The sequence below is a fragment of the Calonectris borealis genome, chromosome 30 (assembly GCF_964195595.1).
Source record: "Calonectris borealis chromosome 30, bCalBor7.hap1.2, whole genome shotgun sequence".
Taxonomy (NCBI): domain Eukaryota; kingdom Metazoa; phylum Chordata; class Aves; order Procellariiformes; family Procellariidae; genus Calonectris; species Calonectris borealis.
In genome coordinates, this window is record NC_134341.1 from 69,774 (window position 1) to 83,723 (window position 13,950).

Below are 13,950 nucleotides of genomic sequence, written 5' to 3' on the forward strand. Positions count from 1 at the left end.
GGGCATCCCAGCACTGCTCGAGGGCTTGCGGCACCTACAGATGCCTCAGCTCAGGGTCTCAGGCTTGTGCTGCCAACAGTTCCTCTGCACCATCACTCAGCCCCTTTCTGCCCATGCCTGCTGCAGCCTAGAGAGCTCAGCACTGGCCCCAGGAAAGCTGTTTGTTCAATAAATACAGACAGTGAAAAGAGGCGTTGGAAAAAGAAGGGAAAAAAACAGAAAAAAAACAAACACCAAAACCTCTTTGGGTTTGCGCAAGTGGCCTTGGGTCCCAGACAGTATTGATCCCTGGGTCTTCCACCCTGCCCATGCAGCAGTTGGGTCAGCGGGAACCCTGAGTCCTGGAGGCACCAGGGCCTGGAAGCCTGCGTCTCGGCACAGTGGCTGCTGCGACCTGATGGGGAGATGTGGGTCCCCGCTCCAGCAGGGCTCGGTGGGAGCGCCTGCCTCAGGATGCATGCAACGTGGGCAAACACTGTCTCATGGTAGCGATTGTTCCATCCCTGCTCAAAGTGTCCCAGGTCCCCCGGAGCAATGCGCATCCTGGCCCCCGCTCCAGCCAGAGCTGCTCATGGCTCTGACCACCCCGGCCTGATCCTGGAGTGGGACAGCAGATGCAAAGCTGTCCTTTAAGCCAGATGGGGAGAGGGTCTGACACCACCCTCCTCCCGCCTGCTTCAGCTCTGTCTCCAGCCTCTGGGGTGGGGTCGTCAGTGCTTGCAGGGTGGACCACAGGACTGGAGTCACCCAGCTCCACCCCAGCCACCTGCATACACCTCGGGGGATCGCCCCAGGAGCTCCCCTCGTGAACCTCCCTCTCCAACCCCCAGCACCCTCTCCCTGCTTTCTCAGCCCTCACACATGGGTGACATGTGGGAAGTGGTGGAGAAACCCTAACACGAGATTACGTAATGGGGCTGATGTGTCACAGCCGCCCTTTGTCCCCAGCTCTCACGGCACTGACATGTCCCACTTTGCCGCCAGCCAGGCTGGCGAGGGGCAGCGAAGGGGGCAGCTGCTCCGGGCCGCGGGCCAGAGACGTGCCGAGAGGTTGCTCCCCAGTGAGGGAGCTGGCGTGGGGTTGTAGGCAAGGGTGGGTGTCCCGGGCACCATGGCTTTGGTGGTCTTGCCTGGCAGTCTCTGTCCACTTTAAAAGGGAGAAGGGTTGCTCAGTTGTGTCCTGACTTGGGACAAGAATGGCCAAATGATGGTTTGGGTGGAATGGCAAATGTGGCCCAAGCAAGGAATGGTGCCTTCCCCAGTGGGAATCACAAGCCCCCTGTGTCCAGGGGCTCCCACACTGTGCTCTGGATCTGGTTGGGACAAGTCAGGGTTCTGCATCCCCCTGGGAAAGGCAACCATGGGGCAGAGAGCACGAGAGCTGTGGGGGCCAGCAGCATTGCAGTCTTTGGGCACAGTGTGTCCTGGTGGTGGATGCCCAACCCCGCTGCCTGGTTTTATAACCAAGTCGTTGGCTAGAAGAGGACTGTGCATGGCAGAGTGGGCCAGTTTTGTGCCATCTTGGGGCTGCCTGTGCTAGGGCACATCCACCACCTTGCACCTTGGGGAGAGGTGGACGATGTGCTGGCTAATGACAGGGCACACGTGTGTACACATACACGCGCACACACTACGGCTGGAAGTCTTTTATTGAATACCAGGTAGCTGGGATGCTTGGAGAGGGAGACACTTTCCTCCCACTGGGATCAATTTCCCCTTCCTGACCCCCCTCAACCTCACGTCCAGCTAAGGAGTGGGGCCCTGTGGACGCCCTCCCCCAGCATCTGGCCTAGCCATCCCCAGCATCTTTTCAGCTTCTGTCTCCCCCAGCAGCCCAAAGTGGCCACTGCTGGGACCTGAAGAGCACATGTTCGTGTCGCAGCGCCGAGGGCCGCACCATGGCCTTGGTCTGGGGCCAGCCGCAGGGTGAGCCGGGGCTGCCCTGAATGGCCCAGGGAGTCGTGCTCTGCAGCGTCCTGCAGGTAGAAGGGTCTGATGTCCATCAGGAGCCGGTCTCGGAGGCCGTGGCTCATGGGCAGAGAGGAATCCATGAGCAGATCTGAAGGGGGAAAAGAGCCGTGTGGGAGGTGAAGGAGGAGAGGACTTGCAGATCCAGCATCACCCTGAATGCTTCAACCTCAGGAGGAGAAAACACCTTGGCAGGGTTCCCGTCTCTCAGCAGCTCTCCAGGTCTTGCACTGCCAGAGAGGGGCCGAGAGGAGGGGAGCCCTGTGCAGCACAGGTCCTACCCTCCTGCCTCCTCAGGCAGCCGCTCAGGTACAGCCGCAGGCATCGACGATCATGTCGGGGATGTCAGTCTTGACGATGTTGCTGTCCCGGTCATAGTAGAGCAGAGAGAGGGGACGACGCTGTGTGGGCACGCAGCAGGAGTCCACAGCTGCGTCCGCGTTGTTGGCTTTGATGAGGTTGAGGACAGCCGTGTGGAAGGAGGCGGCGAGGCCAGGGATGCCAGCCATGTGCAGGGGGCAGAGCCCCGTGCAGTAGTTCATGTGATACCCCTCCGGCTGGATGATCCAGTCCTCCCAGCCGATCTCCTTGAAGTCCACGAAGAATTCCTTGCGGCAGCACATCCGAGAATCCCCACTGCAATCAATGCCGCGCCGCTGGACCCGGTGGGGCATCCTGGCCCGGGCATGGGCTGCCACAAATGGCCAGTGGGAATCACTGTGGCCAGCCAGGAGGGGAGACCCCCAGTCCTCCGCCACCTCCAGCTCCACAGTGAGCCTCTGGCTCCCTTGGCCAAAGAGGCTCTGGACAGCGTGGCCCACGTCCAGCGTGGCCCAGCCGGCCCTCTGCACCTCCAGCAGTGTCTCACTGGCCACAGTCACGTTCGGCCCCGTCGGGTCTGGCTGCAAGAGTCTGACGGTGACAGGATGCGTCCCAGGGCCGGGGAGTACCCAGAACAGGTAGAGGGTGGCTTGCAGGATCTCGGCGCTCCCAGCCAGCTCCCGGGTGAAGCGGAAATGCAGGCGAACGCTGCGGGAGGTGGAGAACCCTGTGCACAGAACCGAAAGCAGAGTCGGGAGGTGAAGGGGGGGCTGCCCCAGCCGGGGGCCACTGAGTCGGAGCAAATGGGAGGTATATCCAAACCAGGGAGCGGGGCGTCCAGGGGCCCGCACTTCCCTGCGCTGCCGCTGCTCCTTGTTCTTATGCCGCCCTAAAGCAGCAGCATCTGGGCCCGGTGCTGAATGCAGCAACCCGGCTTGGTTTCACCTCCTCTGGCCTGATATCCCCCTGGTCAGTGAAGCTGCTGGAGAATTTTGGAGTAGGTTATCTGGCTGTGTAAACCAGCCTCGGATTTAAGGCAGTCACGCTGATTTGCACCTCCAGGATTACGTATGCTTTCCATGGCTGGAACCATCACCTGACATTGCTCCAGCACGTCCCACCCTTGCTGCTGCTGAGGCTGCAGAGCTGCCCCTTCTCCTCACAAAGGAAGGGCTGACGGGGACCGTGAGAGCAGCGCTGGGCTCCTCAGCACAGCTCTGCCCGTGAGGACACAACCCCCCTCCTATGTGGTCTGGGACAGCGCAGCGGGGCGAGAGGCTGGGCTCAGCCCCGTGGCTCACGCCGGCTCTTCCACTTCCAGCAGACACGCCACTGAGCCAGGAGACAACTCCCCATTGTCCTCATGTATGGGAACACAATGTACTGCGGAGAAGCATTGTTCCCAGAGGTCTTTGAGGACACGGCAAGCCCTCGCCAACCACACAAAGGCCTGCAAGGGGAGTGTGTGCCCCCCACACCTCACTGAGCAGCAGTTTGGGCTGGGCAAAGTGACGGTGCAGAAGGATGCTCTGCAGGGTGGAGCAGGGATTCTGCTTCTTTCCAAAGAAGGCTGCATTTGCCTGGGAGAAGTGGGGGGTACAGAACCTGTTTTTCCAGTGATACCTGTCAGGACCCCTGAGCACGTTTTTGGGAGCTCTCCTCCCAGGAACACGGCTGATTCTGGAGTGAAATGTGGCAGCCCACCCCTTTGGGTAGGAAGTGGAGAGACAGCTGAGTGTGGGGAGCGGGTGGGCTTTGGAGACCTAAGTCCACACACTGCGAGTTGATGGGGAATCTGGGCTTAAAATCATGTTTTGAAAAACATGGCCATCTGACCCCTCCACCTCCAGCACAAGCGGGGAGGGTTCAGCAGAAATGGACAACAAGTTCACAGGACACAGCAGTCCATCTTTGCTCCTGCGCCCACCCCCTTGCCCCAACACGTCCCATACGTGAGTGAGGGGCCCCGGAGCCTCAGCAGTGCTTCCCCTGCCTGTGGCAAGGGGCAGCTGGTTGGGGTAAGCTCGGGGCGTGGATGCAAAGGTTCTGGATGTGGAGCCTCCCATTGCCAGTCCTTCCAGCAGCAGTGTGCCCACCAGCCCGGTGCATAGCCTGGCAGTGCTTGCAGGAGCATGATGCCTCTGTGCAGAGGTTTTGAAATGCCTGCCCAGAGGAGAGGAAACCTCTCAGCACCGTCTCCCAGGCAAGACCTTCCTTCCCTCCGTGCCCCCTCCCCTGCCCATGGGATGCGGGGTCTGTACAGACCTGACTCGGCAAAGCTCAAGATCTCGTATTCCTGCACACCCATCCCAGGACGCAGGTGTGGGATGCTGCCGTCATGGGGCATCCCTGGGGAGACGGCTGTGTCCATGCGCTGCGCACGCATCCTGCGGAGAGCGGTCAGCAGGGCCCCCCTGGACATGGGATGAGTGATGTTGGGTCTGTCTGGCAAGCGGAGCTTGGAGAGGATGCTCTGCTTTGCCAGCGCGATGAGGACGTCCCGCTGCGTGGTGGGGGCCAGGGCCGCCAGCCCGCAGGCTGGGCACCACACTCCCTTGGGTGCCGCCACCCTCAGAAGGCTCAGGAGCAGGAAAGCCACCGCAGCTGTCATCTCCGGTGCCAGGAGGTGACAGCTTGGGGGTCGCAGCAAACCGTGTTCCTCCAACTGCCCGATGAGCCGAAGTCAAACCGGGACAGCAGTGCTGGGGCCGGGAGAGCGGAGCGCGGCGGCAGGACGGCAGCGCTGGACTCCGCAGGAGCAGAGAGCGAGGAAGGGCTCGTTCTCCTGACGTGGCCACAAATATTGGCTGATCCCGGGCAAGATAAACGCCCCTGTGATCCCGCAGGAGCCTCTCCCGGGCACGGGCAGCCGCGCCACGGCCGGCCCCGGGTTAAGGTGGACTCGAGCGGATGGCGCTGCTGCTCGGGGGGGGTCGGCCCGGCGCTGGCCGCTCGGCAGAGGCTGCCCGGGGGCGGGGGCTCGGCCCCGGGCAACCTGCTCCGGCCGAGGGAGCCCACCCCAGTCCCACCCCAGGGTGGGCGCCCAGGCAGATGGCAGGGGTCCCCGCGCGCGGCGGGGGGTGCCCAGGGCGGCGGGGGGTGCCCAGGGAGCGGCGCGGGCCCCCTACGGTGCGGTGCGGTGCGGTGCGCGGCCCCCGGAGACGGGGAGTCCCGGGGCGGGGGCGGCCCCGGGCAGAGCCTGCGCCCCGCGCGCCGCGCGCTGGAGGGCGGGGCCACGGAGGGCGGAGACTGGAGCCGCGGTGGCGTCCCGCCCCCGGACCCTCATGAAGGCGGTGCCGCGGGCTGGCTCCGCCCCCGGACGGCGGTAGCGTCTCTGCTTCCCGCCGCGCCCTCCGCCGCGCCAGGGGGCGCTGCCGCGTCCCTCCCGCCTTCCACGGCGCCGCGTCCGGCAGGTTGCTACGACAACGGGCGCACGGCGGGCGCCGTATGGTGACGCAGCGCGCACGCAGCAGTGACGCAGCGCGCACGCCCGCCGGGGGAGGGGCCCGCCGCTTCTTTCCCTTTTTTTTTTTTTTTCCTGTTTCTTTCCCCTTTTCGCCCCGTTCCGGCCGCTCCCCCCCGTCCTGTCCCCCCGTCCGCCCGCCGTCCCCGCCGCCCCGCCCGGGCGGCCCGCGCTGGCCCAGGCCCGGCCCGGCCCGGCCCGGGGTGGTGGCGGCGGCGGCGGCGGCCCCGCGACGCAGGGCCCGGCCCGGCCCGGCCCGGCCCGGTAAGTGCGCGCCGCCGGGGGCGGGGGCCGGGCGCGGCGGTGGGCCGGGGCCGGGGCCCGAGGCGGGCGGGGGGGCCGGGCCGGGGGCTCGGGGCCGGTAGGGCGGTCGGCGGTGCCCCGGGCCGGGCGGGACGCGCCGCCCGCGGGGAATCCGCCTGCGATGTCCTCCCCACGTCCCCGTTCCTTCCCCGTCCCCGCGGTTCTGGCTCTGGCGTGTCCCGGGGCTCCTGCCGCCGCGGGTCGGTAGGGCGCGCCCGGAGGCGGCGCCTGACTCCTGGGCTGCCGCTCTGGGGGAGCGCCCGGCGACGGAGCGCGGCCGAGTCTCCGCCATCTCCGGGCGCTGCTAGCCGTCGGGTCTTGCGGGGCTCGCTGGGGTGTCGGCGCGTGGAGCGGTTCGCAGCGGGCCGCTCGCCTCGGCGGGCTGGCGGAGCACATGGTGGCTGGGTGCGCCCCTCCACCGCGCCTCTGCCTGGCCCGGCTTCCAGCGGCATCCCGGCGCGGTCCGCCGGTGCCGGAGCTCACTGCGTCTGCCTCGTTCCCCAGCTGTCTGCGGGCAGCGCGGCGCTTGCAGGAGGCTAAGGAGGAAGGGGAGCAACAGGTGGGAGAGGAGGCGTCACCTCGTTGGTGGCCAGGCACCCGCTCCAGGCACCTGGGAAGCGCAGTAAGGTTTTCTGGTACCCTCGCAGACGACGGCTTTGCTTTGAAACGCTTTCCTGGAAACATTTCTGTCTTCTGGGCCGCTGCTGTGTGTAACAGGAGTGGAAATGCTGGAGAGTTAGTTGTCTTCTGGCTCGGTTGGAGTGCCTTCAGGAGGGATTTCAGAGGGTCTGTGTAGGCCCACTAATGGGATACATGGAAGATTTGTTTTGTTGCTCCGTGTTCTCTGTCCTGTGACACATTTAAATCCTCATAGGGCTTTTTTGGGTACCTGTAGATGTTTGGGCTGTTTGCCTGAGTGTCAGTTGCCTTTGACTCCTGCCAGTGCAGTATTCTGGCAGCGACTTTCACAGGTAAGTTGGTACTACTTAAAGTCTTCCTCTGATCTGTTTGAACCTCTGATAGAGGTTGTCCTTCTGAGCTCCTAATACAGTGTGTAAATAGATGTAGCTGGTGGATTGTTACCTCTCTTCTGTCACTCATTGTGTGAATCTTTTTTAATCCCTTCCCTTATTTCCTTTAGAATTTGATCTAGATTATCTCTTTCATTGATGGCAACCTTTTCTGGTTTCCAGTCATTGTTCTTTCTGGCCTCTTGCTTTTTGTTTTGAGATGGGCAAGAAAGCTGAGCCCAGGCCTGGGCTGCTGCACTGGCCTCTGTTTTATAAAGGGCTTGATGATGCTCTGTCTTTCAGAAACTGCATTTTTTGTCTGAGATCTGTCTGCGATGGTTTCGCATAGTATAATTATGCCCAAAAACAGGTGTTAGATTTTTTCAGAGGGGTGAATTGTTTCCTATTGCTGAGAGCTGATTTACCAGCTTGCAGATACTACCAAGCATCCTACTCAGTGCATCTGTCTAATCTGAATGACCTGTTGCTTGTAGGTATCTTCTTAACATAGAGACTGATCAGCTCAGAAATGCATTAGCTTTTTTCCTGAGCACTTAAAGCTGAGCTCAACTGCTTTAGCTCTGCCTGTTCTTTGTATACTTTTGTGATGCTTCAGTGTTGATAAAAGATGTCTGGAAAAACAAGGTGTATTTCTAGCCGTATATGCTGATAATGCAGCTAGGTGTGCCTTAGTAGTGGACTGGTAAGGGAATGAGCTTCACGGCAAGGAACACTAAGCAAGCTTCTGGCAGAAGTGCCAAGCTTCCAACCTTCCAGGACAGGCTTTATTTTTCTTAGAGCTCAAGGGTGCTACTGTAATTGTGAGTACAAAGAAACCCTGAGTTTCTTATAGCTTCTGCTGCTTGTGCAGCCTCTGTTCATGCAAAGTGATCCATTAGAATCTGAACTACTCTGCTGAAGAGGATTCAGACGTGAGCTGGAAGTGCAGAGCTGCTGTTAATCCTGCGTGTATTGCTCAGTAAGCGCACATTACCAGTTGTCTTCATTTTTGGAGCAAAGTCAAAGCTTGAAAAGTGTAAGGAACCCAAAGGGTTGGGGAAGAGAAGTGCTGGGAAGAAGACCTGATAAAGGGAGATAACCTGCTTGGGGAGCTGGAAATATTGCCAAGCTTTGGTGCCTGTTTGTTACCAAACAAAGGATAGGCTGAAGAGTTAGGTCCTAACAGTAGGGAAGGGTGGGGAGAGAAGCTCTTTGCTATGGTGTTGTGGCTGCTTCTTCAAGACCTGTGGAACAGCAGAGCTGTCCTTACCTGCTGGCTGTGCTGAGAAGGTTGACAGGCGTTACAAAGAACAGATACTCTAGAGGAGAGCATGCTGTAGGCCACAGATATCCCGAATCATCGGTGTGTACAAGAGTTGTTTTCTTCTGTCTGCATGGGGAGCAGTGGGAGTATGTTGTGGGTCCTGGTTTGCTTGTCAGAGAGCAGGTGAACACATGCCTGTTTACAAATCAAAACAGTGCCCTTGCTAATTCTAAATCTCTGTCTCGGTGCTCCTTTTCCTGCTGGCAGCATGCAGAGAAGTTCCACATGTGGCTGGTCTCAGTTTGGTTTTCTGTCACTGGTACTTGTTGAGAATCTTGTCTCATCTCTTGCCTTCACCTGTTCTCCATCTCCCTTTGAGTATTGGGACCTGGTTCCCTGTGGTTACTTCAAATAGCTCTGATTTCTTATGCTCCATTCTTTTTTATTTCTATCCTGTTTGCTACTTATAGCCTATTAGAGCTGACTGATGTAACCTCCGTGTCCATCTCCTTGAATTTGTGCTGGAAATTCTTGATTAAATCGTACCAGGTGTGCTTGCCCTAATCTTCCTTCCTGATTAAATGGCAGTTCAGTAGTTCATAGGTGATTTGCTGAAATCTTTTTTTTTTTTCAATAGATGTTCTCTTAGGGTCTCACTTCTCTGTCCACAGCTCTTTGTATTTTCAATGAGCTGTTAAACATATGTTGGTAAAGATTTCCCCCTGTTCATTCCTGTTTCTTTGGACTGCAAGGACAGATTGTATCTGCTTAGAAAACTTTGGAAACTTATTCCAGTGCATGTGTCTGTGTATTTACAAATATAAGTTTTTTGTTTTGTTTTGTTTTAATGGAACAAACTAGATGATGAGGAAAGACATTAGACTGATTTTCTTCTTCTCTGTCCACGAAGATGGCAAAGAGTGATGTTTGATGGCAGCCTCACTGGATAGTAAACCATTACTCCAGACTCCAGGGATTGCACAAGTGAGGATGGATTTCAACAGGTTGCTTGCAATGATGATGCTTTGCTGGAGACAGCCACCTGGCTTTTGAGGAGCTGGATTAAGACTCCCAAATCAACTCCTGCCAGTTGTGAAGGAGAAACATCCCTTGGATATGGTCCATTCTCTTATCTCTCCCCCTGCTCGTGTGTGGGGACTGACTGGGGACTGCTGTCTTAGAGGTGAGTAGGATATGGAACCAACTGACCCCTCAGTTACCAGGCATTGCAGTTTTTGCTGAGTGGTTCCTAAGGGTCAGTTTGAGCTGCCTGCAGAGCATGAGCAAGATGAAACCTGAAGTGATTTAACAGTGTCAGACAATGGTTCATAGCATTGTCCTCCTCTTTGGCTGAGTCTCAGCAGCTTTGTTTGCTTAGACCTTCCTAGGATCAAAACTGAGAAGTTATATTCTGTGGTGTAGCTGTATTTTGCTCCATTCAGAGATATATAATGCTAGTTAGTCAAGTGCTGCTTTGAGCTGCAGCCATTTGACCTGTGAGGGTCAAGTCTCTAGGTTGGTGGTCCACTCAGCAGAGTGGAATTAAAGGAACTAGTTAGTTCCCTCAGATTTCTTCTTGGGCATCTTCGTTGTTTGTTGCTGTTTTGGGAAAGGATCTGCAGTCTCCCAGGGTACTAGTCATTGGGCTGGAAGAAAGAGATGCTTCTAAGTCTAGCTGTCCAGCTTGCCAGAACATAATGCATCTTATAGCAGACTGTGGCCTCTTACATCCTGTGAGTTGCAACATTGGAATTTGTTAGATACCTGTGGATCGTCTCCTGCCGAGATGCCAGAGGAAGCTGGTCTGTTCGTGTACTGTTCCTGCAGTGGTGTTCTTGGGGTCCCACACAGAATCTGATTTACGCAGGCACCGCGCTTGCATGAAGCTAGCTCTGTTTTTCTGGTTCCAGTGTTACCTAGGGCCTTTCTCAGCAGCCTGCTGTGTGGTGTGCAGAACTATATGCTGTGCTGACAGTTGAAGTTAATCCCTTATTGGGGCAAATACAGTATTTCTTTCTCTGTCTAAATGGTTGCTCCAGGCTCCCTACAGACTCACTGCTAGGTGAATATTTTAGAATTGGTTATGCTGGGCTTAAGTTTTTGAGTTTTCCTTGTGGCTGAGAGCAGCACCAGGGTGTTTTGACTGCACTACTCTGCATCACATGTAACTAGAAATGTGATGTAGCTGATTTAAACAGCATGGTGCTGCATGGTTTTTTGGCTTGTGTGACAGGTATGAGCTAAACCCAGCAAACAAGGTTTAGAGTGATGTACTATATATGTCCAAAGCTGCGCTGACTTGACTAATATCAGGTGTTATGTTATCCCTTGAGTTAAACCATTGCAACTTTGCATGTCTTGTTCTAGTTAAGTAAAAGCTAAACTGGGAGTAAGCTAGCACCTTCTCAAGTAAGATGGATGTATGAGGAAGCAAGTCCCAGAGAAACTACATGCAGCCACTCTCTGTGGCTGAGAAACTGTTGCATAAGGACCTGGGATCCTGCTATTGCCTGGAGTGGTTAGTGTTGGGAGAAGGGGTGGCAGCATTGCTCAGTTTCACAGAAATTGAAGAAATGTTTGTTGTTCTTGCCTGTCCCTGTTGCAGTTCTCACAGGTTGTCTGTAGCAGGCTTTAAAAGGGGTTGGAGGAAATAGAGGGGCCTGGTCAACTGAACTAAAGGGGAAGGAAACGGCTCTACTAATGGAATTGGCTGTGGGAGAAGCAGACCCTCTTGTTCAGTGCTGGCCTGTGGATCAGAGCAGTGGAGAATGTCCATGTCAAATCCCTTCTTCCAGCTGTTCTGCAGTACCTCTTGTTCTGCCTGTGATATCCTATCCACTTGTCAGAGCGCAGATGCATCAAGTTCCCCTTACAGTAGTGATGCCATTTGTGTTGCTAAATTGAAGATTGTGTCAATGCTGCTATTCTAAAACCCCATTTTCAGGGGAAAGGTGTATAAATCACCCATTTAAGAAAGTAATAATAATAACGATTCAAAAAAAAATCTGTAGGACTGGTCCCAGGCTTAGCTTTAGTTCAGTGCTTAAATTCTTTTAGAATCACAGAATGGTTTCGGCTGGAAGGGACCTTTTTAAAGATCATCTTGTGCACCCCTCTGCCATGGGCAGGGACATCTTTCACTAGATCAGGTTGCTCAAAGCCCTGTCCAACCTGACTTGGAACGCTTTCAGGGATGGGGCATCCACAGCTTCTCTGGGCAACCTGTTCCAGTGTCTCACCACCCTCATCGTTAAAAAAATTTCTTATATCCAATCTAAATCTTCTCTCTTTCAGTTTAAAACCCTTGTCCTATCACTACAGGCCATGGTAAAATGTCTTTCTCCATGTTTCTTATAAGCCCCCTTTAATTATTGAAAGGCCACAATAAGGTCTTCCCGGAGCCTTCTCTTCTCCAGGCTGAACAACCCCAACTCCCTCTGCCTTTCTTCAGGTGTTGTCTTCACCTCCACCACTCTACCCTCCAATTATTTGTAGATGTGATGTGTGAATCAAAGCTTTCTCTGATAACAGTGGAGTCTGGATTTCTTCCACTGTCTTCTAGAGTTCCGATCCTATCTATTTTAACTTTCATTTTTCGTCTTCCTTCATATGGTAGATGCTGATGGATGAAGAAAAGAATTAGTGTATTGGAGAAATGTTAACTATGAGTAATTTTGTCATTGCATAATTCCTACCTAGAATAAGGTGGAGAAACAGAGAGTGCTTTCATGCCAAAATGAGCAGAGCTGTATGAAAAGTGTGAAGAATGCATGCAGGTAGTCCCAGCGCTGATGTTTGCGAGCGTGTATATGCACGCATGCAGTGTACTTCATGTCATTATATTGTTTAATAGTAAATTTCAACTACATCAGTACTCATTTTAAGAACTTGATTTTTTTTAAAATTTTTTTTTAAGGAGGAGGTGGCTGTCAAAGAGGTTATACAGCAGGATATGTATCAAAACTTTCAGAACAGGTTTTGGAACTGCCTTTCCCCCATCTCAATCATTGCTCAAGTACAGCAGGTTTTGGTGTCGCTCAGCAAGCTGCTATTTTCTGAGTAATTCAAAGCAGGAAGCCCGGCGTAATGGTGCAGCGAGAGGCAGGAAACGCAGCTTGGCACCTGAGTGCTGAAGACTTTTGAAAGGGCTATTATTTGGCTAAAGATAAACTCTTAATAAAATGTTCTTGCCAATATTCTGTGCCTTTGGTACTTCTTCTGCATGCCTGTGCCAAGTTGCATTTCTTGCTTTAAATCCTTCACAAACATATTTTTGTGGCCTGATCCAAAGGCCCCAGCAGAGGTTGAAACCCACATCAAAATGGCTTGGTGCCTGTTGAAATTATGATGAACTGCTCACCATGACTGCAGGGTCAGAAAACTTATAACTTGTTCTTCAGCCCCTAAAGCGAATAAAAGGCAGAAGACATTTGTGTCTCTTCGCTGTTTTTGATATAGCCCTGGCAGGGAAGTGTGATGCTGGGAGGAAATAAGCCCCATGGGCCAAGTGAATTTAGCTTTTACCTTGGTCTGAATCTTTTAAATTGTGTATTTTGGAAGTGCCTACAGCTGCAGCTGTAGGTGGTGGCGTATCTTAAAGACTTGGAGAGGTCAGAGAAGTGAGTGGCAATGCTGGTTAATGCTGCTGGGTCTGTAGCAAGGGAAGGCGGCACTTCAGCTGATGCTACGTTTGTGTCTCACTAACTGAGGCTAAAGCATCAGCCTTAAATAGGTAGAATAGTTAGTTTTGGTTTTGGATGCTGTTTCCAGCTTATGTCAATACTAGTTTCTAATAATAACCCTTGTCCTTCTCCCAGTTTCTTTCATCTAAGGATCTCGGTTCCTTAGGAACAGCAGTTGCCCTGGGAATCGATGAGGTGTAAGTAACACTTCCGTACTGTTAAGGAGCTTGTAGCATGGCATGGAAGTGACTGGGCTTGAAAAGAGCCCAGAGTCCTGACCTTCAATCACCACCTCTGCCTGAATGAACTGTTATGAAGGCTTCCTCTTCGTGGTGCCAGAGATGACTGAAAGGCTGACTTTGCCGCTCTAGTCGCTTTTTTACATGACCGTTGCTGGTTTTTAAAGTGTAAATTTCTGGAAGTTAATGCTAGCATAATAGGTACCGCTCTATTCAGAGGCTTTGGATTATTTTGTTGCTGTATGTTTGTGGTTTATTGTAGAAGTGCTGAAAGCCCTGGATTTCTAGGTGCTTCATGTTTGGGTGCTGTTTGTTTTGATGGACTGCACAGGTGGATGCAACATCTCAGCATCTCCAGCTGGTGGTGGCATGGTCTTCTCACTCCTGCTAGAGAACATTGCTCTGGGAAGAAAGCATGGTGGTGGGAAGAATTTTAAAGCTGATATAATTTTTGGGGTACCTTCCTCTTTGCAATGGAATACAAAAAGAGAGTGGATGATCAGGTAGATTGTTTCCAGCAAGCAGCTGGGTTTATGTCAATATATTAGTCTTTAATTCTAGCTGATCCTTCCCAGCACTTTAAGGTGAAAAAGGGTGTTTGCAATGTCGTCTTTTTTTTTTTTTATGTCTAAAGGCTTGTTCTCTGACTTATTTGTGGGATGATTTGGCTGTGAATTAGAGGTAATTAGTGCCACCTATT

The 13,950-nt window shown here is 54.1% G+C and overlaps 2 protein-coding genes across 20 annotated transcripts in view; one reads left to right on the plus strand and one right to left on the minus strand.

The window, feature by feature from the left end:
- Positions 1-1,643: 1,643 nt before the first annotated feature.
- LOC142073595 (inhibin beta C chain-like) lies at positions 1,644-4,976 on the minus strand. Its single transcript, XM_075133561.1, has 2 exons — positions 4,555-4,976; positions 1,644-3,016 (listed from the first exon to the last, which is right to left on the minus strand). The coding sequence occupies exons 1-2, from the start codon at positions 4,898-4,900 to the stop codon at positions 2,274-2,276; spliced, it is 1,089 nt and encodes a 362-aa protein (XP_074989662.1). The 5' UTR covers positions 4,901-4,976; the 3' UTR covers positions 1,644-2,273.
- A 946-nt stretch (positions 4,977-5,922) lies between these two features.
- R3HDM2 (R3H domain containing 2) overlaps positions 5,923-13,950 on the plus strand; it is a 59,152-nt gene continuing 51,124 nt past the window's right edge. For 6 of the 19 annotated variants that reach the window (XM_075133568.1, XM_075133565.1, XM_075133566.1 and 3 more), the window contains exon 1: positions 5,925-6,011. The gene's annotated coding sequence lies outside the window, so the exon portion shown is untranslated. Of the gene's footprint in view, positions 6,017-7,641; positions 8,429-9,190; positions 9,513-13,470; positions 13,754-13,950 lie in introns of those variants that run through there. The other 13 variants (XM_075133563.1, XM_075133582.1, XM_075133564.1 and 10 more) reach the window with 7 other exon arrangements.